Source organism: Nuphar pumila, chromosome 7, assembly GCF_984573655.1.
Source record: "Nuphar pumila chromosome 7, dmNupPumi1.hap1.1, whole genome shotgun sequence".
NCBI classification, from domain to species: Eukaryota; Viridiplantae; Streptophyta; class Magnoliopsida; order Nymphaeales; family Nymphaeaceae; genus Nuphar; species Nuphar pumila.
The window spans coordinates 10516620-10542433 of NC_143255.1; the positions used below are offsets into that span (position 1 = coordinate 10516620).

The following is a 25814-nucleotide window of genomic DNA, read 5'->3' on the forward strand; positions in this document are numbered from 1 at the left end:
AGAAGGTTAGTTACAGGATATGGAGTATTCTTGGGAACTCATTTAATATCTTGATCCAGTATGAGGCAAAGAATAGTAGCATACTCAAGCAAGAAGGATGAATATCAAGCAATAGCAGCAGCGATAGCAGGATTTTTATAGATATGCCATCTTTTAAGTGCAGTCCTTTAGGATATTGAGAGGTCACTCTTATACTGTGACAAAAGAAGTCAATGGCTACATCTACTAATCTAATGCAACATGGAAAGACAAAATACATGGAACTGGACCAACACTTTATTCAAGAAAGAGTAGCAACCATTGTTTACTAGGGGAGAAGACCAAGTGTTCAATTTGTTCTCCAAGATGTTGACCACCATTCAATTACTGTTTTTGAAGAAGAAACTGCCCGTAGCTTGTTCTTACCTATGCACGGTTTGATAGGAGAGTGTTAAGACTAGAAGTCTCCCGCGGTGTATTTATCATTTTTTGCACAATGGTCATTGTTGTAAAATGCATCAATGTACAATGGCATTTAACTCAAGTTGAAACCCCCGCATTATGTAAGGGATGCCCAGCCAAGAACGAAGATGGACATTCGGTTTGGCTGACTGATACCTATTATTTTCTGTCTCTCACTCTTGTGCAAGTCATGATTCCGGGGGCAAAGTTTTCAATAATAGTAAAATTAATGGGTGGAACAACCATGATATTCTGTTATACACACACACACACACATGAATTATTTAGATTCAACAACTGCAAATTGTTAATTAGAAGGGTGATATAGGTGATGTATTTTAGGTTTTCTTTTTCCTTTTTACCTTTCTTACTGATTAAATGTGTATAACCAAAAGAAGGTACCTTGGTAGATGAACTTATGTGGATTAAAGTTAAACCCAACCTATATATAGATCTAGGAATAAGTTTGGTCTGGTTTCAGCTAATACCCACTTGGATCCTCACCTACTATATGATCAATTCATTTAGTTTGAGTTTATCTATCTAAGCTTACATTCATATACATATCGGCTGTATTTAGATTCTATAAGGTGTTTTGCTTTTGTCTTGCTCAGGGCCTGTAATGAAATAAGAGGGCAATCAAGAAACACAATAATGTGAACAAGCACTAGTCCACCAAGGGACATTACACAAGTGACTTAAGGGCAAATACAAGAGTTTCAAATACACTAGCCACTAATGGGCAAGCAGAAGAGAGCAAAACAACATAAAAAAATGGATTTATTCACAAATAATGCTTAAGAAAAGCATAACAATAATATGGGAGAGATCCCATATTTATAGGCAATACACAACACAAGAGGGGCTAACCAACTAGCTGTTGGGACTAGTCCCAACGGCTAGAACAAAGGAGTAAAATAAAAAAAGAAAAAGAAAAAAAATAAATGTTCAAAAATGCCCCTAATGGGCACCACCTATTACATAATAGTAAAAAGACCAACATTCTCCTAATGGGCATAACCTATTACATATGCAAATCAGTTAAAAAATAAGTACACACACACACACACACACACACACACACACACACACACACACACACACACACATATATATATATATACATGCGTATATACCTATAGAATTTAACACTCCTTAAACTTACGGTGTGATAACTGAAAGTTTGCCAAGAAGAGATAAAACGAGGTGAAGGTAAGTCCTTAGTGAAAAAAGTCTACCAACTAACATTCGAACGTCACGTAGGGCAATTCAATTGTTCCTCTCAAGTATTCTTCTCTAACATAGTGACAACCTATCTCTATATGCTTTGTTCGTTCATGGAAGGTGTGGTTGCTAGTAATGTAGATATCACTCTTGTTGCATAACATCTTCAAAGGACTAGAGATGACGACTCCTATATCTTTGAAAAGACTTTTCATCTAAATAATCTTTATAATTGTTGTTGTCATAACACGATATTCAGCTTTCGTTGACGATAATAAGACCTGTTGCTTTTTTCACCTTCAAGATATTAAAGTCTTAAACACACACAAAATCCAGTAGTGGAGATTCTATCATTAGGATTTTTTCCTTAATCTGCATCAAGTATAAGCAATTAACTCTAAAGGAGAAGAGGATGATAAGAAAATCCCTTTGGATATAGTATTTCTGTTGTGTTTGACTATCCTCAAAATGACACTCATATGCACTGGTGTATGCTGAAATTGACTTGCTGAATGAACAACATTAGCAATGTTCGGTTTTGTAATGGACAAGTTAGAGATCCGATTAGTTGTTGATATGGTGTTGGATCTTCAAGAAGAGTTCCATCTTTCAGTCTTAATTTCACATTGACAACCTCTGGCATATCTACTTTTTTGTCATATGATATTCCTGATTTAGCAATAATATATGTCTGCTTAATTTGAGACAAAATATATCCTCTGGGATAGTAAGTCACTTCAATACTTAAAAAATATCTCAAGTAACCAAGATCGAACATGCCAATGTTTTTTAAGAATTATTTTAATTTCATCAACTCACTTTTTGTCACTTTCTGTGATGATTGTATCATCCACGTACAATAAAAGAATGACAACATTATAACCTGTATCTTTGACAAAAAACACAAATTTAGTATAACAAGATTTATAACCCAAATTCAAAATAACTTTGCTAAATCTATCATACCAAGTTTTGGGGGCTTCCTTAAGCCCATATAAAACTTTTCTTAAACGAATAACTTTTTTTCTCTCGAATCTTAAGACCAAGAGGAGGATCCATGTGTAAAGATGCAAGAAGCCTTCAATCATGAACCAAAGTGTTCACTAATAACAAGTGAACAAACACATAAGTGTTCTCTAAGGAATACACTCACAACACCCACAAAGGGGCACACACAAGAAGTCTCACAATATAAAAAATAGTATTTTATTTATCACATAATTATGCAAAAAGCATATATTACAAAGAGGAGAGAACCCCTATTTATATACACTAGAGGGAGAGAAAAGAAGACAAAAAGAAAGAGAGAGAGATAAAAGAAAGTGGGAGAAAGACCTCTCCAACGGTTAGATTTCTAGCTGTTGGACTAGGTCCAATGGCTAGAAATCTAGCCGTTGGAGGCTTAGTCAACCTAAGTCAAACCAAAGAAAAAATAAAGAAAGAAAAAAAGAAAAAAAGAAAAAAAGTCTATATATATATATTTATATATAAATACATATATGTATATACGTATATATTATTATATATACATAAATAGATAAATAAATATATACATGAAATATATATATATATATATATATATACATACATACAATTTAACACTCTCCCTCAAACTTATGGTATAATGATTGAAAGTTTACCTAAAAGGAAGTGAAACCTAAGAGAAGAGAGGTTTGGTGAAGAAATCTGGCAATTAGTACTCTGGTGTGACGTATGGCATATCAATGATCCCTTGAAGATATTCCTCTCGCACATAGTGGCAATCCATTTTGATAGGCTTTGTTCTTTCGTGAAAAGTATGGTTGTTGACAATGTAGATAACACTCTTATTGTTGCAACACATATTCAAAGCTCCTTGAATCTGGATTCCCGTATCACTTAGCAATCTTCTTAGCCAAACCACCTCCATTGGGATTGTGGTCATGACAGTACTTGACTTTAGTTAAGGAAAGAGAGACTTTCTGTTGCTTTTTGCACCTCCATAAGATTAAGGATTCACCTAAGAAAACACAGAAACCTGTGGTTGAGTGCCTATTGTTAGGATCACCTCCCAAATCTTCATCAATATATGCAAGTAAATCCAATGCAGATGCGGAGGACATGAAAAGGCCTCTAGAAATAAAATTCTTAAGATATCTAATAATACACAAAACAACTCTCATGTGAACGGATGTAGGAGTGTGCTGAAATTGACTAGGTGTGTGTACATGTGTTATATCAGGTATAATAATTGACAAGAAAAGGCTCCAATAAGTTGTTGATAAGGGGTTGGATCATCCAGAGGCTCTCCATCGACGATTTTCATCTTGACATTTGTCACTTTCTTTTGGAGTGTCAACCTTCTTGTCATCCGTGATTTCAGACCTGAGAATAATATAAGAAGCAAACTTAGGTTGAGATAATAAATACCCTCTAGGAGAATAAGCAACTTCTATACCTGAAAAGTATCATAAAAATCTTGTCAGTCATTTCAAAATTAGTTTTAAGAATTTTTTTAATATTTTGAACTCCTTGTTTGTCACCTCCAGTGATTATCATATCATCAGCATAAAAAAGCAAAATGACGATACCTACATCAGAATCTTTAACAAACAAAGCAGTGTCAGTTAAACAAAATCTAAAGTCAATATCAAGCATAACTTTGCTAAATCTATCATACCAAGATTTGAGTGCTTGCTTTAACCCATATAATGCTTTTTGTAGGCGAAGGGACTTTTCTTAAGGAATGCACGTATCAGAAGGTGCCTCCATGTAAACTTTTTCTATGAGTTTTCTGTTTAGAAAAACATTTTTAACATCCATTTGATATATGAACCATTTTTTAATTGAAGCAACTCATTAAGGGTTCTAACTGTGGTCATGCGGGCAACAGGTGCAAAAGTTTCTTCATAATCTATGGCATATTCTTGCGAATATCCTTTGACAAGTAGCTTAACTTTATATCCTTCAAGGGTCCCATCACTCTTAGTTTTAATCTTATATACCCACCTATAACCTATGAGTTTCTTTCCATGTAAAAGATTTTGAATAGACCAAGTTTGAGCCTTTTCCAACGCTTCTAACCCTTATAGCTTTAACCCATTCAAAGTGTTTTTTGGCCTGAGCATAAGAGGAGGGTTCAACATATGAATGAATTACGGCTATGCATGCTTAGTATTTAGAGGAAAAAGAGTCATAGAATACAAATTTTGATGGGTGTTTTAATACTCTAGATGATTTCCCAGTTTGCAGTGCATCTTCAATAAAATTAGAAAACATTTCAAGTGCACATGAATGATGTTGGTTTCCTCGTCTAGAATATTGAATGCAGGTTTGATCATCATGAGACAATTCATCAAGAGATTTAATATCTCTTGATTCAATAACATACTCAAAATCATACAATCTGAGTCACAATCATCATCTTGTTTTGAAACAGGATCAAACAAAAAAGAATATTCAGTTACTTAGGTTGATCTTTATCAAAAGAAAAATTCTATTCCAAAAAGGTTATATTTTTTATTTTTAGAATCATAACACCTGTATCCCTTTTGATTATCGACATAGCCAAAAAAGGCACAAGGGATAGCCCTAGGAGAAAATTTATCATTCATATTGGTTAAGATAAAACATTTGCAACCAAATACTCATTATCTTGAATAATCAGGAGTAAGTCTAAAAAGTTTTTCAACAGGTGAAATATTTTGTAAAGAAGAGGATGACATTCTTTTTAGAAGATAAACAATAGTCAAGACGACTTCTGCCTAGAAAACTTTAGGCACATGACTAGCAATAAGCAAAGTTCTTGAAGTTTCAATGTTGTGCCTATGTTTTCTTTCAGGTAGGCCTTTTTGTTGTGGTGTGTGTGGACAAGATCTTTGGTGTGTGATGCCATTTAAGTTAAAATAATTTTTAAATTCCTTTGATAAATTTATTTCCCTTGAATCAGTACAAAATATAGAAGTTTTATTTTCAAACATATTTTTAACCAATTTATGAAAGTTTTGAAAGTGAGAAAAAACTTCATATTTATGCTTAAGGAAGTAAATCCAAGTATATCTAGTAAATGTTAAATTATGTATATATAAATATATATATACATATACTTATATATATATACATTAGTATATATATATATATATATAAGTATATATACGTATATATGTATATATACATAATTATATAGCTTTTTCCTGTTTTGTATAAACCAAAAACCCGATAGGGGTGTTTTGGTAATTCCATATGTAATTTTTGTTTTTTACTTTTCTTTCTTTTTTCCCCTTTTTCTTTTTCTTTTTTTATTTCTGTTTTTTGCTTTTTGGAACCATAAAGGGGCCCCACCCATCTAGTCGTTGGGGCCCCAACAGTCATATTTATGACCGTTGGGGCTCCCAACGACTAGAAGGGAGCCCCCTTTATGGTCCCTCTAAAGTGCTCTCCTCCTCTATAAAAGGAGGAGGTTCCCCCTTGTAATGGTATGGGTTTTTACACCCCTCTCTTCCTTTCTTCAATAAATCCAACTTATGACTTTAAGTCATTTTCTATATTCTTGAAGTTTTTGTGTGTGCACATTTGGTATTTGTGTTCTTGGCTCTTGTAGTCACTCTTAAAGAGTGACTTTTGCCCTATTGGTGCTTCCGCCTCTTTTCATTACATGGTATCAGAGCTTGGTTGGTGATTGGGCTTCTCTTTTGTCATCTTGGAAAGCGTGCCTTTCAAAGTTTTGAAGAAAGAAAGTAAATTTGGTGCCGATGGAACGTGACTCTAAAGTGGAGCTCTCTTTCAAGCTAAATGGGTCCAACTATCTCATGTGGGCCTCCGCTATGAAAAATCATCTAAGAGGTAAGAAACTTTGGGGCTTTGTTATGGGAACTACTCCCGAACCCTCTCTTGTTCTTACCAAAATTGAAAATGAAGTTGAAAAGGCTTTAGATAGCGATGAGTGCATCAAAGCCATTAATGAACATCAATCCAAAATCGAGGATTGGAAAAGTAACCATGCCAAAATTTTGGCATGGTTTATGAACAATGTAGATCTTAAAAATTGTGCTAATATTGCCAAGTTTAGAAGGGGCAATGAGGCTTGGTTTTTCCTTAAGGGTATGTATACCCAAAAGGATCTTGCTCTGCAATTCTTTTGTCAAGAAAAAATTCGTTCCACCAAACAAATGGATATGAGTGTCCGGGACTATTTTAGCTCTCTAACCCCTCTTTGGGATGAGCTTGCCCTTCTTGAGCCCAAATGGGTTGCTCCACAAGATATTGAACTTAGAAGGGAACAAATTGAAAAGGAGCACTTTTTTCAATTCCTTCATGGACTTCGCCCGGAATTTGAACAAGTGAGGGCATCTCTTCTCCATAGAAGCAAAGCCCTACCTATTGAAGATGCTCTTGCCGAGGTATGTCAAGAAGAAACTCGACTTGGCTTAAGCATTAGGAATGATGAGGTTTTGGCCGTTAATAGGCCCGAATCAAATGTTAAAGCATATAAACCTCCCCACTTTAACAAAAATATCAATGGGCCTAGAAAGGGAATCATATGCCACTATTGTAATGAACCAGGGCACATTAGACCGGTTTGTCCAAAGCTTAAAGGAAAGGTTGCCGCGGTTGGAGAAAATTCTCCAAAGAAGGAAGAAAGTACCAAAGAAGGAGATATCAAAGAAACTCTTAATCATATCTCCGAAGTTCTCCAACACCTTCTCAAGTTTTCTCCTTCAACATCCGGAGCCGCCATCGCCTACTCTTCATCACCTCCAGGTATGTGGATACTAGATTTTGGTGCTTCTTTTCATATGACATCTCATAAAAACTCTCTTTCAAATGTTTTTTCCGAACCCATGTCCTCCTATGTTTCAACGGCCGATGGAACGTCATTAAAAATTGAAAGTATTGGAACACTTGACTTCAAAAATTCTCAAAACTTTTTTGTTCCTAAAGTAAGAGTTGTTCCAAAAATTAATTTAAATCTCTTTTCCGTTTCCCAAATCACCGACCATGGATGCCAAGTCTCTTTTTCACCTAAAGATTGCATCGTGCAGGATCTCCAGTCAGGGAAGCTGATTGGGCAAGGCCATAGAAGGGGTGATCTCTATTTTATGGACTTTTTGACGCTTCCATCTAAGTCATCTTGCAATCTTGTTAAAGACAAAAGTATTGGAATTTGGCATGAGAGACTTGGTCATCCAAATTTTGTAAAAATGTCTCTCTTTCTTTTTTTGAACAATACTTGTAAAGACAATCGCATGACTTGTAAAGATTACATTTTTGGGAAATCTAAAGCTACTCCGTTTCCTCAAAGAAGTTATTTTACCACTCGGCCATTTGAGCTTGTTCATTCCGATGTATGGGGACCTTCCCCAATTTTATCTAAAGGAGGTTTTTCGTATTATGTGGTCTTTATTGATGACTTCACTAGATTTACGTGGATATACTTCCTCGCAAATCTGAAGTTTTCTCTTTCTTTAAAGAATTTCATGCAATGGTTAAAAATCAATTTTTGGGAAATCTATCTATTCTTAGGTCCGATTCGGGAGGTGAATATATGTGTAATGATTTTCAAAATTATTTAAAAGAAAATGGAATTTGTCATCAACGTTCTTGTCCCAACACTCCGCAACAAAATGGTCTTGCGGAAAGAAAGCATAGGCACATAATAGAAACTACAAGAACATTATTGATTTCAAAAAATATCCCAAAATCCTTTTGGGCCGAAGCGGTTCTAACTTCAACATATCTCATCAATAGAATCCCTTCATCCTCTTTGAAAAATCTTTCTCCATTTGAAAAACTTTACAATATGTCTCCCGATTATAAAAGATTAAGAATTTTTGGATGTAAATGTTTTGTTTTAACTCACAAAAATGATAAACTTTCTCCTAGGGCTATTGAATGCTTTTTTTTGGGATATGGCGAAAAACAAAAAGGATATCGATGTTTTGACATAATTAAGAATAAACTTTACATCTCAAAAGATGTCACATTCCTCGAAGAAGAAAATGGTTTTTCGCATCAACCAAATGAAAATATTGACTATTCCTTTTTATTTGACTTGTTACCTCAAGAAAACATCATAGATGATCATATTGATCCTAATGAACCTCTTAATGAAGATCTTATTGAACATCCAAATAATGACCAAAACTTAGAAGAAAATGCTTCAAGACAAATACAAGTCTACTCTAGAAGGAATGAAAGAAATCCTCCTTGTGCCCTTGAAAGATTTTCTCAAAGTGAGTCGATAGAAGAACCTTTCAAAGAAGATCAAATCGCATTCCTAAGATTCCAAATAGATTTGTTTCTTATGACTCTTTTTCCCCCAATTATCGAGCATGTCTTCTTGCTCTTCACTCCTTTCATGAACCATCTCATTACAATGATGCTAAACAATATGCTCATTGGAATGAAGCTATGGAGCTTGAACTTAATGCCCTTAAAAATGCACAAACTTGTGAAATCATTGATCCTCCCAATGGCAAGAAACCCATTGGATGTAGATGAGTGTTTAAAGTAAAACTAAGAGTGATGGTTTATTAGAAAGATATAAGGCTAGGTTGGTAGCCAAAGGTTATGCCCAAGAGTATGGGGTAGACTATGATGAAACTTTTGCCCCAGTTGCTCGAATGACTAGTGTTCGAGCCCTTATTGCTATAGCTTCTGTTAAAAAATGACCCATTTTTCAACTTGATGTTAAAAATACCTTCTTGAATGGTAATTTAAATGAAGAAGTTTATATGGAACCACCTCTAGGTATGAATTTAAATGGAAAAGTTTTAAAATTAAAAAAGGCTTTATATGGACTTAAGCAAGCTCCTAAAGCTTGGTATGACAGGTTTAGTAATGTATTAATCAATTTAGGTTTTTCTTCTTGTTATACTGACACTGCTCTTTTTGTCAAAAGGACAGGTGACTCCATTATTATGCTTCTGCTGTATGTTGATGATATGATCATCACTGGGAATGACAAAAAGGGAGTAAATGATGTTAAGTCTATGTTAAAAGATACTTTTGATATGTCTGACCTTGGTTATTTGAGATATTTTTTAGGAATTGAAGTGGATTGTTCAGCGCGTGGGTACATCTTATCTCAAATGAAGTTAGCTGCAGAAATTTGTACCAAATCAGGAATATCTGATGAAAAGAAAGTGGAGACTCCTGAAGTTATCAATGCGAAACTAAGACTTGAAGATGGTGTTCTTCTTGAAGATCCAACCCCCTACCGTCAATTAATTGGATCTCTCATCTATCTATCCATCACACGTCCAGACATAGCTCATGCGGTTCATGCAGCGAGCCAATTTCAGCACGCTCCTACTACAGTTCATATGGCGGCCGTAATGAGAATTGTGCGATATATCAAAAATACCATATCCAAGGGACTCTTCTTATCCTCTTCCTCATCTCTTTAATTGACTGCTTTTACTGATGCTGAATGGGGAGGAAATCCCAATGATCGGATCTCAATTACGGGTCTTTGCATTTTTTTAGGTGAATCTCTTATCTCGTGGAGATGCAAGAAGCAGCAGAAGGTCTCCTTATCATCTACTGAAGCTGAATATCGGGCTATGGCAATGACAACTATGGAGATTGTGTGGCTCAAAAGTCTTCTTGGTGATATGGGCGTTCTCATTTCCACTCCCACCAAGCTCTGTTGTGATAACACGAGTGCGATATACATTGCCAGCAATCACACCTTTCATGAGCGGACCAAGCATATCGAAATGGATTGTCATTATGTTCGAGACGAATATCTCAAAGGGACCATCACATTGCCATATGTCACTTCAGAGTATCAACTAGCTGACTTCTTCACCAAGGCGCTCCCAACTCCACGATTCATGTTTCTTCTTGGCAAACTTTCGGTCTTTTCCCCGTAAAGTTTGAGGGGGCATGTTAAATTATGTATATATAAATATATATATATACATATACTTATATATATATACATTAGTATATATATATAAGTATATATACGTATATATATGTATATATACATAATTATATAGCTTTTTCCTGTTTTGTATAAACCAAAAACCCGATAGGGGTGTTTTGGTAATTCCATATGTAATTTTTGTTTTTTACTTTTCTTTCTTTTTTCCCCTTTTTCTTTTTCCTTTTTTATTTCTGTTTTTTGCTTTTTGGAACCATAAAGGGGCCCCACCCATCTAGTCGTTGGGACCCCAACAATCATATTTATGACCGTTGGGGCTCCCAATGACTAGAAGGGAGCCCCCTTTATGGTCCCTCTAAAGTGCTCTCCTCCTTTATAAAAGGAGGAGGTTCCCCCTTGTAATGGTATGGGTTTTTACACCCCTCTCTTCCTTTCTTCAATAAATCCAACTTATGACTTTAAGTCATTTTCTATATTCTTGAAGTTTTTGTGTGTGCACATTTGGTATTTGTGTTCTTGGCTCTTGTAGTCACTCTTAAAGAGTGACTTTTGCCCTATTGGTGCTTCCGCCTCTTTTCATTACAGTAAAGTCATCCACAAATATAATATAATATGCATATCCACCTTTAGACAAAATTGGCGTAGGACCCCAAACATCCAAATAAACCAACTCAAGAGGTCAAGTAGAAATAAATATTTTATCATTGAATGGTATTCTCTTTATTTTTCCAAGAACAAAGTCTTCTTCACATGTGAAATCATTAATATTGCAATTTTTTTCTAAATTTAAAAAATATTGGGTTTTAGATACATTTGGATGTCCTAATCCTCTATGCCATAAATTTAAATCGAAATTTTGGACATTACAATAAGAAGTGTTTGGGTATCTCTAAAACATCCATACAATAGAGACATCTTTATCTATGGCCTTGCCCAATCAGCTTCCCTGACTGACGATTCTGAATCAAACATTCATTTAACCATAATCGGATATTTGAGAGATAGATAAAAGATTTAAATTTAACTTAGGAATGTATCTATTTTTTGGGATAAAGAACCTTTTTGAGTTTGAAAGATCTTTTTCAAAATTTCCTATTCTTTCGATTTCAAGAGATGTACCATCGGCCATAAAAACTTTTGATACACTTGAGTTGTTATGACATTTGAATAAAATATCATGACTTGGGGTCATGTGAAAAGATGTACCAGAATAATGAAGTCAAGGAAATTTATCGGGGTTAGAGTAGGATGAGATTGTGATTCCGATTGAAGAGGACAATCTTCTAAGAAGAGGTTGAAGAGCTTTAACTAATTGAGATAGGGATTTGGCTATTCCAATGGATGTGTCTTGAGAGTTGTCAATCATAGCCGTCTCCTTAGTCTCTTTGGTTTTTTTAACTTGTCACATTCTTTTTCTTGTAGCTCTAAGAAGAGGTTGAAGAACTTCAACTAATTGAGATAGGGATTTGGCTATTTCAATGGATGTGTCTTGAGAGTTGTCAATCGTAGCCGTCTCCTTAGTCTCTTGGGGGGTTTCAACTGTAGCCTTCTTTTTCTTGTAGCTCTTGTCCTCCCTTCTTATTAGCTTAGGGCACAGGTTTAATATGCCCCGGTTCATGATACTAATGACAAATTGTCTCCCAAAGTGTGGTGGTTTATACGCACTCGTGTAAGATCCCGGCCTATAAACGGCCAAAACAAAATCATCTTAATTCTTGGTAATACGTCTCTTTAGACGATTTTCTTCCACACTCAACTCCTTAATGGTATCTATTATAGAGAAAAAATTTCCTCTATGAAGGGGAGCCGATTTGGTAGACTCAATTTCGGTTCTCAAACCATTTATAAATGGTGCTCTGCATCAATTTGTTTTGACAAAGTTCAATATCCTCGGGAGAATCTTATTTTGGCTCAAGAAGAGTCAACTTTTCCCAAAGCTTGGATAACTTATTGTAGTATTTTCTAATACTTTTCTCTCCTTGGGTCATAATCCAAAATTTATCTAATAAATTGCACACATGTGCAACATTTTTAAGGGAATACATATTTTTAAGGTATTCTCATGCTTTGTTAGCATGCTCAAACTTTGCAAGACTTGAGCATTTCTTGATATCCACACTATTAATGAGTCAAGACATGTCCCATTCTTCATTATTTACACTAGTTATAGCTTTTGTCTTTTCTTCATTTGAAAGAGGAACTTCCTTTTCGTTTTCTACCTTGGTATTTCTCCCAAATGTGGTGCTTCATAATAGAAGACCATGTTACATATTTGGTATAACTAAGTTTAAAGGTCATGATGATGATACTTTCTTTGTCATCCATTTTTAAAATAGAAAAAGATGGTAGAGAAAGAGAAAGAGATATAGAAGAGAATAAGCACACAATCCAATGATCTCAACGAGCACTTGAAAAATGAACCAAGCCAATATTCAAAAGAGTGACACAATCATATGAACTCTTGAAGTGGATCACCAAATAGCACGCACCACACCAAGCTCTGATACCATGTAAAGATGCAAGAAACCTTCAATCACAAACCAAAGTGTTCACTAATAACGAGTGAACAAATACAAAAGTGTTCTCTAAGGAACACACTCACAATACCCACAAAAGGGTACACACAAGAAGGCTTACAATATAAAAATTAGTATTTTATTGAATCACGTAAGTATGCAAAATGCATACATTACAAAGAGGGGAGAACCCCTATTTATATACACAAGAGGGAGAGAAAAGAAAACAAAAAGAAAGAGAGAGGGACAAAAGAAAGAAGGAGAGAGACCTCTCCAACAACTAGATTTCTAGCCATCCAATGGCTAGAAATCTAACCATTGGAGGCTGAGTCAACTTAGGTTGACTAAGTCAAACCAAATAAAAAAAAGTATATATATATACAATTTTATATATACACTTCCTCATTTAGGTCACCATTCAAGAAAACATTCTTAACATCTAGTTGATAGACATACCATTTCATAATAAATGCTAAGGCAATAAGAGTCATTACATTAGTCATAGGTGCTACGGGTGCGAATGTTTCCTCGTAATCAATACCATATTTTTTAGAGTAATCTTTGGCCACTAACCTGGCCTTATATCTTTCTAAGGACCCGTCCCCTTTTGTCTTAATCTTATAAACCCATCTACATTCTATAGTTTTTTTTTCTATGGGTAGAGATTGTATTTTTCAAGTTTTTGCTTTTTCTAGGGCTCCTAATTCTATGTTCATGACATCTACCCATTCAAAAATAACTTTGACCTCATTGTAGGAGGAATGCTCATGAAATGACTGAATAGACATAAGACAAACTCTATACGTAGGTGAAAAAGACTCATAGGATACAAATCTATCAGGAGGCCTAGAAGGCCGATTGGATTTTTTAATAATAGGTTCTTCACATGATTGGTTTTGAGTATATCTATCAAGTGCACATGAAGAATTCTCATACGTTCTTCTAGAATAGGTTTGAATATCATGAACCGATATTTCACCATTTAACAAATCACTAGAATCACCAATATGCATAATTTCATCATTCTTTGGTAACAAATCAAATAACAAAGAATACTCGGTGTCATCCTTAGGCTTTTCTATACGAAAACCATTTTTCTTTTCAAGAAAATTTATATTTCTTAAAACATATAATGTCAATTTTCAAATCGTAACAACAATATCCTTTTTTCGTTTTCTGCGTAACCAAGAAACACACTTTCAATGGCTTTAGGGCGGAGCTTATCCTTTCTTTCAATAAGTATAAAACCTTTACATAAAATAACTCTTAATTTGCTTAATTCGGGAGTGGTTTGGTAGGGTTTTTCAATTGTGATGATGTTTTGTAAAGAAGATGAAGGCATACAATTTATAAGATACACTACCGTTAGTGTACCTCCGGCCCAAAAGTTTTTTGAAATAATCTAAGTTCTCGTGGTTTTAATGATATGATGATGTTTTCTCTTGGGCAAACCATTTTGTTGTGGAGTGTTTGGAAAAGATCTTTGATGGGTAATTTAATTTTCTTTCAAATAATTTTTGAAATCATTGGGTAAGTGCTCTCTTTCTGAGTTTGATCGAAAAATGACAATATTTGTTTGAAATTGATTTTTCACAAGCTTATGAAATTCTTTAAAAGATGAAAATACTTCATATTTTAGCCTAAGAAAATAAATCCAAATATATCTAGTGTAGTCATCAATAATCACAACATAATAAGAGAAACCTCCTTTTGATATGACGGGAGCCGGTGCCCATACATTTGAATGCACAAGTTCAAAAGGTTTTTGGGAAACAGGTTTTAGAACCAAACAGAATAAATTTCATTTTTTCAAGAATACAATCATTACATATGAATTCTTTTTTAATACAAGAATCCTTCAAAAAAGGAAAAAGAGAGAATTTAGATACATTTGGATGACCCAATCTTTTGTGCAATAAATCAATATATTTTTCTTTTATAAAATTATAAAAAAATTCTTTAGGGATATGAAGAAAATCTAGGTAGTAGTGATCTCCCATCCTATGGCTTTCCCCAATTGGCTTCCCTAATTGACGATACTGCACCCAACACTTTTTAGATGATAAGGAGACCTTATACCCATAATCTGAAATTTGAGAAACGAAAAATAAGTTTAAATTAAGTTTGAGAACAACTCTAACTTTAGGAAATTGAAAATCTTTTGAAATATTTTTAAAAGTTTCAATGCTTTTAGGCCCTGTTTGGAATCTCGGTGTCAGAGTGGATTCATGTGCGCCAGAGTGAATTCGTGCAATCCACATGTTTTCCTCCGTTTAGGACGGAGGCAAAAAAATGTAAATCGTGGAATTGGCGTGGCATTTGCCGACACCAGTTCCACGCTTTGGCTACCACCATCGGGAGGTGGTAGTCGACAACTCCTATGCCGATTCCACTCCCTACAGTGGGCTCGGCTGCCTCCGACACCCTCCCCATCTACCACACTAAAGACTCAGCCTAAGGAAGCCTAGAGAGCCCAGAGTGGATGGCAAAGAACCCATGAGCTTCTTCTTTAGTATGCTGAGAGAGACCACTTTGTCTTCTCTGCATGTCACACCATTCCATGAGCATGGAGTCTCGTGGGATGAATCCCAATTGCTGGTAGCGTTATGTGGGTCATCATTAATGGAGTTTTTTAATGCCTAAAGGGCCAACCCTTCTTCATTTAAGCACATAATAGAGCCACTATAGCTCAAGAGCAGAACCACCAAGATAAATACTCACCATGTCTCAAATCTCCACCTACCAATCTCCTCACCGTCTAAACCCTTGATGATAAAACCCCAACTTGTGAAAATGAAGAACAATGAAGACCTCCCTCAATTGCTATAGAGAGAAAGTGCTATATGACTTCTTAATTCCTTGGAGTTTAAACTTCTCTATCCATGCCAGCCTCTCTCTTTCCTCTCTTGTTCTCAACCCATTTTGCTGGTCAAAGGGCGACGAAAAAAGAGGAAGAAAAAAAAGAAGAGAGAGAGAGAGAGAGAGAGAGAGAGAGAGAGAGAGAGAGAGAGAGAGAGACCTTGGCCTATGCAGCCAAGGCTGTGCTCGTTAATCATCACCCACCAAGCCACCACTAGTGGTCAAGATCTGACTATAAGGGGCCTCCTATGAGTCTGCAAAAGTAAAAATGAAAAAAAAGAAAAGAATGAGAAGAAGAGTGGTAAGAAGTTGATGGAGAATAGGAAAAGAGAGTGTAAAGATCAAAGTGAAGATAAAGACCACGATGGGGACTCCCACCTTGCTCAGAGAAGGTGAATAGTGAATGAGAGCAACCAAGCAAGAGTTATTTGTTCTTTTTTTGAGAAAATAAAAAAAAAATCAAATGAATAATTTGTCATCATAATCTCTCCGTTGAATGGCAATATAAAAAGTTGCAATTACATATTTGCCCAGCCAACAATCTAATGCAAGTGGATTAAAATGAGCTTATTAAAATTATTTTTAATGTTAAAACTGTAATTATGAAGAGATGATAAGACTGACTGCCATGATTACATTTTGGAGTAAAGCCAACGTAAAAAAAAACTGCAATTACACAATGGCCCTACCAAATATTATAATGCCAATAGATAAAATGGTATAATAAAAACATTTACTTAAGGTTAAAATCATAATTTTCAAAATATTTATTTTCTCAAGAACATTATAGTTTTTCTAGTCATTTCAAATATATTATTAAATTTCAAAATTATGCAAGAAATCACAGTGTAATTGCTATGAAAACCCTATCACAAGAAATTACTTAAAAGTTAAAAATGGTATTTTCTAGCATATTTTCAATTTTTTATTATTTTTTCATTAGAAACATAAACATCATGTTTTGGACGCGATATTTATGTTTTTATCGGTTGTTTATCATAAAAAAACATGTATTTTTATTTTCTGTTTTATATTTTTTGAGATTCTATTTCTGAAAATCTAATTTTTTCAGTTTTATATTTTTTATTGTTTTTCTGTTTTATATTTTTTTGAGATTCCATTTTTAAAATCTGTTTTTTTGTTTTTTATTTTCTTGATATTCTATTTCTGAAAATTTAATTTCTTTTTTTCTGATTTATATTTCTTGTTGTTTTTATGTTTTTTTTTAAATCTATTTATTTTGTTTTCTTTTTTCTGTTTTATATTTTTTGTTGTTTTCCTATTTTCTATTTTTTTGATATTCCATATTTTTTTTATGGTCCGTTCCTTTAACCTCTCAAAAAAGAAAAATATTATATTCTCATATATGTTTGGAAACTGATATTTGAAAAGGCAACTATGAATTTCACACGTCCTCCCAAACAACTTCAAAATGGATTTGGGTAAGTGCTTGCCTGAATTTTGATGGTGCTCCCAAACAAGCAGGTGAGAAATATCAAATCCACTAGATTTGTGGATTCCGTACCTCCTTCCCCAGCTACCATGGACGTCGAGATTCCAAACAGGGCCTTAATTTCTAAATTGATTCCATCCGTGGTAGAAACACAAGAGAGATAAAAAGGTTTAGTGCATTCAGGTAGAAGGGAATCCAAGGGTGTCATGCTAAAGGAGGCACCAAAATCAAGTATCCAATAAACACGTACCGGGAGGAGAAGATGTGGACATTGAGTTGAAGATGATTTAAGGAATTGTTGAAGAGTCTCCATAAGTTAGTTAATGGTATCCTTAAGATCTTCTTCTTTCTTAGTAAGTATGAGTTGTGGCTCACAAGAAGTGCCACTCACATACCCCCAAAGCTTATTTCCTTTGAGGTGATTCTCTATGGCTGCAGCCCACATAAGGTAGTTTGTGTCATTGAGTTTAAAGGTGATCATCATCATGGGTTCCTTCTCGGCCATTTTTTAGAGGAAAGAGCTAATATTTGAAGGAGACCTCTTCTTTACCGCAACCACGCGCTTCGTTAAAGTACAATAGGATCTCAAGAGCCTATGGCTCTGATACCATGTAATGAAACAAGAGAGAGTACAATGTTAAGGTCACTAAGGGCAATCAAGAAACACAATAATGTGTGGAAGCACTAGTCCACCAAGGGACAATACACAAGCCACTTAAGGGCAAATACAACAGTTCCAAATACACTCCCAACACAAGAGACCAAAACAACATAAAAAATATGGATTTATTCATAAATAATGCTTAAGAAAAGCATAACAATAATATGGGAGAGATCCCATATTTATAGAGGCAATACAAAACACAAGAGGGGCTAGCCAACTAGCTGTTGGGCTAGTCCCAATGGCTAGAACAAAAGAGTAAAATACAAAAATAAAAAGAAAAAAATAAATGTACAAAAATGCACCTAATAGGCACTACCTATTACATAATAATAAAAAGACCAAAATGCCCCTATTGGGCATAACCTATTAGATATACAAATCAGTTAAAAAATAAGTATATATGTATATACATGCGTATATACCTATACAATTTAACAAGCCCACCCTGAGTCCTAACAAAACTTAAACCAAATACAAGGGTTAAAGTAGGTTCAACCAAGTCCTGTTGTGTACTCGTAGTCTTCATTTGACCACCAGGTGAAATAGTAAGCTTTTATAATTTTTCAAGTTTTAGATTGATTCTAAAGTTTGATTTCCTAAATTCTAGGCTAATTTGTGAAATAGCACCAGGAATCTTTTATATATCTTAGTGTTAAGTTGGCTGGAAAGTTAGAGTTTCACAAGGCTAGACGAGGACTCTTTACCCTGGAACTTAAAAAGCTGACTCCACAAAGATGCTTCTATGATGAGCTTTAAGAAAAGCTTTATTATTGTTATTTTGTAATTAGGTCAATAATATGGTGGTCATGACCTTTTGCAAAATCTTGCATGTTAGCAACTTAGCATGCTTGATAACTTGAAATGATGACAGGATATTTACAATATATTCAAATTGAAAAGAAGTAAACTTTCCTTTTTTTGGTGATGTCATATGCCTCAAACTGATTTTCTACATGAACTGTATTTGGATGGTTTCTGAAACTTAAGTTCTTTTAAAATGTATTTTTTTTACTGTGAGAAAATTTCAAAAGTTATAGTAAAAGCGAAATTTCAACAGGTTCTACCTTTTTACATGCTTATGCAATGTTTCTCGTATAGTCAAATGTAACTCATTCTGCACTTTTCCATTGTTTGACCATCCCCCTTATTTAGAACTTTGAGAATTTTTCAGTGAATTCTTATAAAAAAGAATCCTCAACAGTTCCTACCTTTTTACATGCTTATTAAAAGTTCTCTTAGAAGTCAACTGTAACTCAATTCTGCACTCTTCCGTTGTTTGATTGTTTGACTATCCCCTATTTGAATGTGCCTTACATTTGCCCACACTTTGCCCTTTGTGGAACAAATTCTATTCTTGTGACTTTTACAGGAATAGATTATCAGCACAATCTTCATCTTGGGTGAAATTTTCTCCATTCCTTTTCATAATACACTTCTTTTACCCTACATTTGAGAACATGAGATCAATGTGTTCACCATTACCAATGTCACCATCATCATTACCTGCTATACCTTCAAATGCCACCACTATCGCCACCCTAAACTCTCCACTTCTCCACTCTCGCCACTGTCAAATTACCATTCCGCCACCTTTATGTGTAACAGAAAAAACATGAATGGAACTACTCTAGATTAGATAGCCTAATTGCTAAGGATTTCATGAAGTGCTAACCTGTTGTTACCAATCCATTTGCATGAAACACTTCAATTTGGATTCCATGGAAATGCATTTTCCACGAGTTATTCTTTACCAACTGTGGTAAAGGATGTTCAATTGGAGAACTAAGGATGTCATGAAGTGCTAACCTAACATTATAAATCCATTTGCATGCAACACTTCAATTTTGGATTCAATGGAAATGCATTTTCCATGAGATATGCTTTACTGACCATGTGGTAAAGGATGTTGAGTTGGACATTAGGCTATCTTTTCCAACACCCGACTCTGGTTGAGTAAAAAGCTAATTCTCTCTCTCTCTCTCTCTCTCTCTATATATATATATATATATATATATATATAGGGCTGATAATGCCCACATCCAAACTGAATTTGGTGTGTTCATTGGTATATGCTAGTACCAATGGAAATATGGTGTTTTTCACAGTGAATACTTTTTCAGCTTTTGCTTTCTATGATATATTAGATTTGTCTATTATATTTTCAAGATGCCATTCTTCTCTTTTCTTCATTTAATTACATGTTTTGTAGGTCTTCCGAGACTTCTATTCGGCAAATGAGGATTATCTTACACTGCAATGTATTTGGGAAGGTGACAAGTTCTGCTTGCTTGAGAGACCCAATAGAAGCATGTGGAAAAGCCCTGACGAGGAACCTAGTAGTGGAAGAGAAAATTTTCATGGTGCATCCAACATACACTATGAAACCATGGGCACGTTAGTTGAAGGTAGTCTCCAAGTAACACTTGATAAGGTTAAATTGGGTCAATAGTTTATTATTAGTGTTGCTACTAGCAGTTGTTTCATATAATAAAAAAAATTGTCTTCTGTTATATTTGTCCCAATTATACTGTTCTATGGGAGTCCTTTCCTGTATTGATCATTTCTTGGTTGATTTGAATGTGGAATTTCATTCATTTACAAAACTTGTTGCAAAACTGCGGTGGATGCTGTATTTGAATGTGTACTAATGGTCCATTGGTTTGGTTTGATTGCAATGATCATGGATATTCTTGTTCATGAAAATCTTGTATATGATCATGTTTGTGAAAAGCACCAGTTATTCTTGTTTTAATTTTGGTGATATTTGAAATATTATGGTACTTGCAAGTTCAAAAGAAGAGCATAATGTAATGAGTGTCCCTGTTAATTGCAGTTTCTTAAATCTGTGCCAAGATGTTTAGTTATTCTGCATTTTTGAAGTGTTTGAGTTTCATTTTTCTGTTTCAAAAGTCATATGAGGGATCTCAACTTGTACAGTATGCTTATTGCTGCTGTGAACCATCCAAGAATGGGTACACAAAAACTACCAACTGTTTTGGGCCTTTTGGCCTGTCCTTGTTTAGTAGGTTGTTTATACTTTTGATATTTCAAACATTTGCTCCGTTTTCTATTTCATTCATGCCTGTTTTGAGGAATGTTTTTGTATTTAGTGTACCTTCCAAGGTAAACTTGTCTGTATGTGAATTAATATGTACTAGGGGATTTTGCTCTCCTTGACAAAGCTTGAAAAGCACATTTTTTTGCTCACTCTCCTGTCCTTTTATAATGAAGAGATATACTGCATTCGCTATAAAAATAAACACATAAAACTAGTACAGTCTTTATGTTTTCCTGAAATAAAAGAGAAATAATGTCTCCAAAAGTAAACAAAATGATGCACTCTTAGCACTCAAAAGGACCCACTCTATGTAATCCGGTCCATCACAGATCTGATTGAGATTGCCAAATACAATTTCAAGCCCATGAACCCTCCAGTGTAATACAGTGAAGACACTTGAACAATCCTCAAAAACCATATACTCTAGCAGAACCGCTGTCAAGCCTGAAACATCCACCAACACTACACTAGAAACTGGTTTTTCCTTGTAAGTTTCACCCAAAATGTCAGATGAGGCTTCCAATGGTTGAACAAGAGTTTGGTAAGTCTTAATTTAACCATACACTTTGAAGCTATGTAACACGGACTCTTCTAACAACGCACCACACCCGCGTCGTGCCCGCACCCATGCGGGTGCGACACTTGGACACGGCGTCCTTTGTGTCAGGTGAAGTCAACCACACTGAGGTCCATTTCTATCCAAAAGTAGATTCAGTTAGCCCTAACAAATTCCAATTTTATTTATAGTATATATATAAATACATAAATACATAAATGCATACACATACACGTGTATATATATAAACACACACACACACACACACACACACACACACACACGTCCGCACCTGTGTGGTGTTATTTTTTATTGATGAAGAATAGCAATGGTAGATTATTAATTTGATTTATGGCATGATGAATTGATGATATGATAATTGTTTTTATTTCATTAGTGTTAACTTAAAATTTAAAAAAAAATATATATATATATATATATATATACCCTCCCCCACACCCCTGCACCCAAGTTTTTTTAAAGTGCCGCATCCGCACTCATATCTGCACCCGCACCTATGTGACGTAGCTTTGAAGAAAGACATGCTCAAAATAAATGAGTAATAGACCTCTTGATCACAGTCATATATGGAGCTCCCAGCGAGAAACCTCTGCCACACTCTTTTTCATTTATGTAGGACATTGATTTAATGATTATCATCCAGGAGAAATAACTGCTGTAGTGTAGGAGAAGGGCCAGACTCCCAAGTCGCTTCCTTGGAAAGGCTGGAATCCCAGTTTCTGATGATGCCCTATAACATGACTTGATAGTTTTGAAAGTCTGAATTGGAACTTCTTCAACCAAGCCAGTCACAGCTTATACTCAGTTTACAAGATTACAGCAGCTTCATTGCATCAATCCATTTGCTAAACTGACATTCACTAAGATCCATTCTTAAGGTAATTTTTCAGCTGGTATACTCCTTCCAGCTATCCTCAGCCATTATCCTTAAACCTGGAAAACACTAATTAATGATGGGAATCTTTCCTTAAGTAGGTCCACAATGATGCCCTTAGAATGCGGTAAGGTCCGAATTGTCAGTCTGCACTTGAATCAGTTATTTAAATTTGATTAAATATTTGAACAATTTGTCTATAGCCCAGAATTATTTTTCCTCCTATGATTCTCCATTTACATATATTGCCATCCAATTAGTTTGTACCAGGGTTACCGGAAGCGCGTTTCGGAAGTGCAAAACGTGGTGCTTCCGAAACGTGCTGGAAAGCGCCAAAAAAATTTGGGAAGCACACTTCCCATTTAGGGGAAACATACTTCCCCTAAATGGGAAGCACACTTTCCCATTGATGGGAAGCTCGCTTCCCCTTCTTTTTTTCTTGTTTTTTTCTTTTCTTTTTTTGCTTCCCCCTCACTTTCTAAGTCGCTTTCTAGGTCGCTTTTGGTTCGCTTCTCTTCTCGCTTCGGAGATGATTTCTGGTTTGCTTCTAAGTTGTCCCTCGCTTCCTAAAATTTTAGAAGTGCCTCGCTTCCCGCTTCTGCTTCCCGAATCACTTTCCGTTCCTGTTTCCCCGACTGACAACTCTAGTTTGTACTTTGCTTTTAGAAACGAGTCCACCACATGTCATGGAAAAGAAGCCACACCGTTTGTTTTCAAAGCTTTATTCTTCTCTTTTGAATTATGAATTTCTATCTCTGTGGTATGTGGGTAAATCTGTGGACATGACTATAGGAATTACAAATTACAAATTTCTATCTTCTGTTTTCAAAGCTTTATTTCGTCTCCAAAGGAAGTTATGAACAATTTCATCAGTCTTCCTGTTTTCCTTAAAATAGAGAAGATCTAAAATATCCATAAAAGCAAATTTGGTCTCTATGATGAGTCACTTCTAATTCAAAAAAAGAAAAAGATGTGAACAAAAGAGAGAAAAAGAGTCTAATTCACCAAGATATTCCAAAGATATGACTTAGGGAGGAGATAAAGAAGGATTTTAATTTAGTAATATTTGGAAGATTTAATCTGGTAGCGACTATGAGATGCTAAGAAGTTTAAGATATGAGTATTGTTTCAGCAACCCTACATAGATGTATAATGTATAAGAATAATGAAATTCTATATATTTCATCCTAATCCTAAATTTTGGCATAGCGAAGTTTTCCTACTACGTTTCTCTGTCCTTGAAACCAACCTGCAGCGGTGCATCACACAATGAACATTGTTTTTTATGTTGCAATTAGCATTGTGATGCTAGCTTGTGTGCAACCTGATATTGTTGGTTCTCCATTTAGTAGGATTTAGTCTATTTTTTAATTAAAAAGGCTATGCAGTTTTGATTTTTGGAAGATCGGTCCAATTTCATTTCCAGGTTCAGAGGACAGATTTGGTTGTGAGAATGCGACAGTGGATCACCATGCAGACAATCAGCCTTCCCTTATCAGAAACGAGCTATATAATAAGGTTGAATATGATCTTCAATCAGGTATTATTTTGTCAGATAATTTTACTGAAAAGGAGGAAGATAAGGTGCGGTTAATAGGTGAACATCCTGTTAGGAATGAGTCTGCTTCTAAAGGAACTGTTTCTGCAGTAAATTCATCTACAAGTCGTTCTTTGGATCCAAAAACAGATGCAAAACAAAAAGTTGCTTTTGTTTCAATTGGAAAATTTGCTTCACAGAGGAAAGGAAGCAAGCTGAATAAGGCAAGTATTGATATCAAAGATTTTAATGTTAGTGGGTCTTCAAGCAGTCCTAAAGGTGCAACAGAGAAAGTTGTTGAAGTAACTTCGTCACTTGGAAAATCTGCTGAAGTCAGAGAAGGAAGGAAGCTCAAGAGGGCAAGAGGTGATGGTAAAGGATTTGATGTTTAACAGTCATCAAGAATGTGAAGATTACTTTTTCAATCTCCTAGCTGCTCGAAGTATGAAGGTTAGCCTATTTTACATACTGAGAAAACATTTTAAAGCATCTGCGAAGGAATCCTTTATTAGGTCTGTATATCAATTTTGTTTTCCTTTTTCTGCCTTGATCAATCTAAAGATATCAATTTTGTTTTCCTTTGTTTCCAAGGATATGTTTCTAATGGTAGGTTCAGCCGGCTTTCAATACGTTTCCCTCATTTTCCCTCCAACAAATGGCTTCTCTCATATACAACTGATGGCGTCCTTTCCTAACTTCTGTCAAGCTTATGTTCGAGCCTGTTTGTTTCAAGGGCTGAGAAGGGAAGTGCCTTTCAACTTGCAAGAAAGAACGCACTCTTCGAAGGATCCCATGAACTTGTGGTAAACTGCTTCCCACGGGGATGCATGTAGCCGTTTTGATAGGAAACAAATTGTTTCCTACCAAAATGATGGGGTGCACTCAAACATGGTGGGAAACTGCTTTCCACGGGGATGCATGTAGCCGTTTTGATAGGAAACAAATTGTTTCCTACCAAAATGATGGGGTGCACTCAAACATGGTGGGAAAATGCCTATCTTCATACCAAAGCGGGCCATTTTCTCACCATTTTTTTGGTGAAATAAACGTGTATTTGTTTGTACTTGAAAACGGAAATCCTCATTGGCGTCTGCACATATTAAGTTTTGTGTCTCTTTTCTAGAATTTCCATTCCTTGGAAGGAGGTAACTGGATAAATATTTTACATTATGAGAAGGGGGATGGGCCTCGCACTAAATGGTCCTGCCACCTGCCCTCACTTTCAAAAATCATATTTAGATATGTATATTGGCAAATCTGACTGTACGGATGTGATATTTATTATTGAAAACCTACGCTCTTGTAACAAAGGTTTTGTGTGTAGAATTTTATAGCTTAGAAATTTCAAAAGCATTGATACTTTGATCCTTGTACAATCCTGACTATGCACAAAGAAAGGTAATCCGAGTCTGTTTATAAGTTTTCAATCATGGAGGCCACATCCGTACGGTCAGAGAGAGAGAGAGAGAGATATGTAATTTCAAGGGCGAATGTGTGGTAGACATGACATGCATACCATTTATGCTATTCAAAGATACTCCTGTGTGTGTGTGTGTTCTTTAAGATTTTCCCAAGAAAAACCAAAATTTGAAAATACCTTGTTGATGTTTCTTCTGACAACATAGATTTGTGATTATGTTCCAACCTTGCAATTGTTTCGTATCGACTCCATAAAGGAAATTTGTTTTCCGTCAAGTTTCATAATTGTCCTAATCCAGGATCTAAGCTCCTTCATTAATCCG

At 35.2% G+C, this 25814-nt stretch overlaps 1 protein-coding gene across 3 annotated transcripts in view; it reads left to right on the top strand.

The window, feature by feature from the left end:
• LOC149831112 (uncharacterized) overlaps positions 1 to 24662 on the top strand; it is a 70190-nt gene extending 45528 nt beyond the window's left edge. For 2 of the 3 annotated variants that reach the window (XM_090011979.1, XM_090011981.1), the window contains 2 exons: positions 20236 to 20431; positions 23962 to 24662. In XM_090011979.1, coding sequence (XP_089868105.1) covers positions 20236 to 20431; positions 23962 to 24464 — 699 coding nt within the window. In that variant the 3' untranslated portion in view covers positions 24465 to 24662. The remainder of the gene's footprint in view (positions 1 to 20235; positions 20432 to 23961) is intronic. The other variant, XM_090011980.1, reaches the window with a different exon arrangement.
• The last annotated feature ends 1152 nt before the right edge of the window (positions 24663 to 25814 follow it).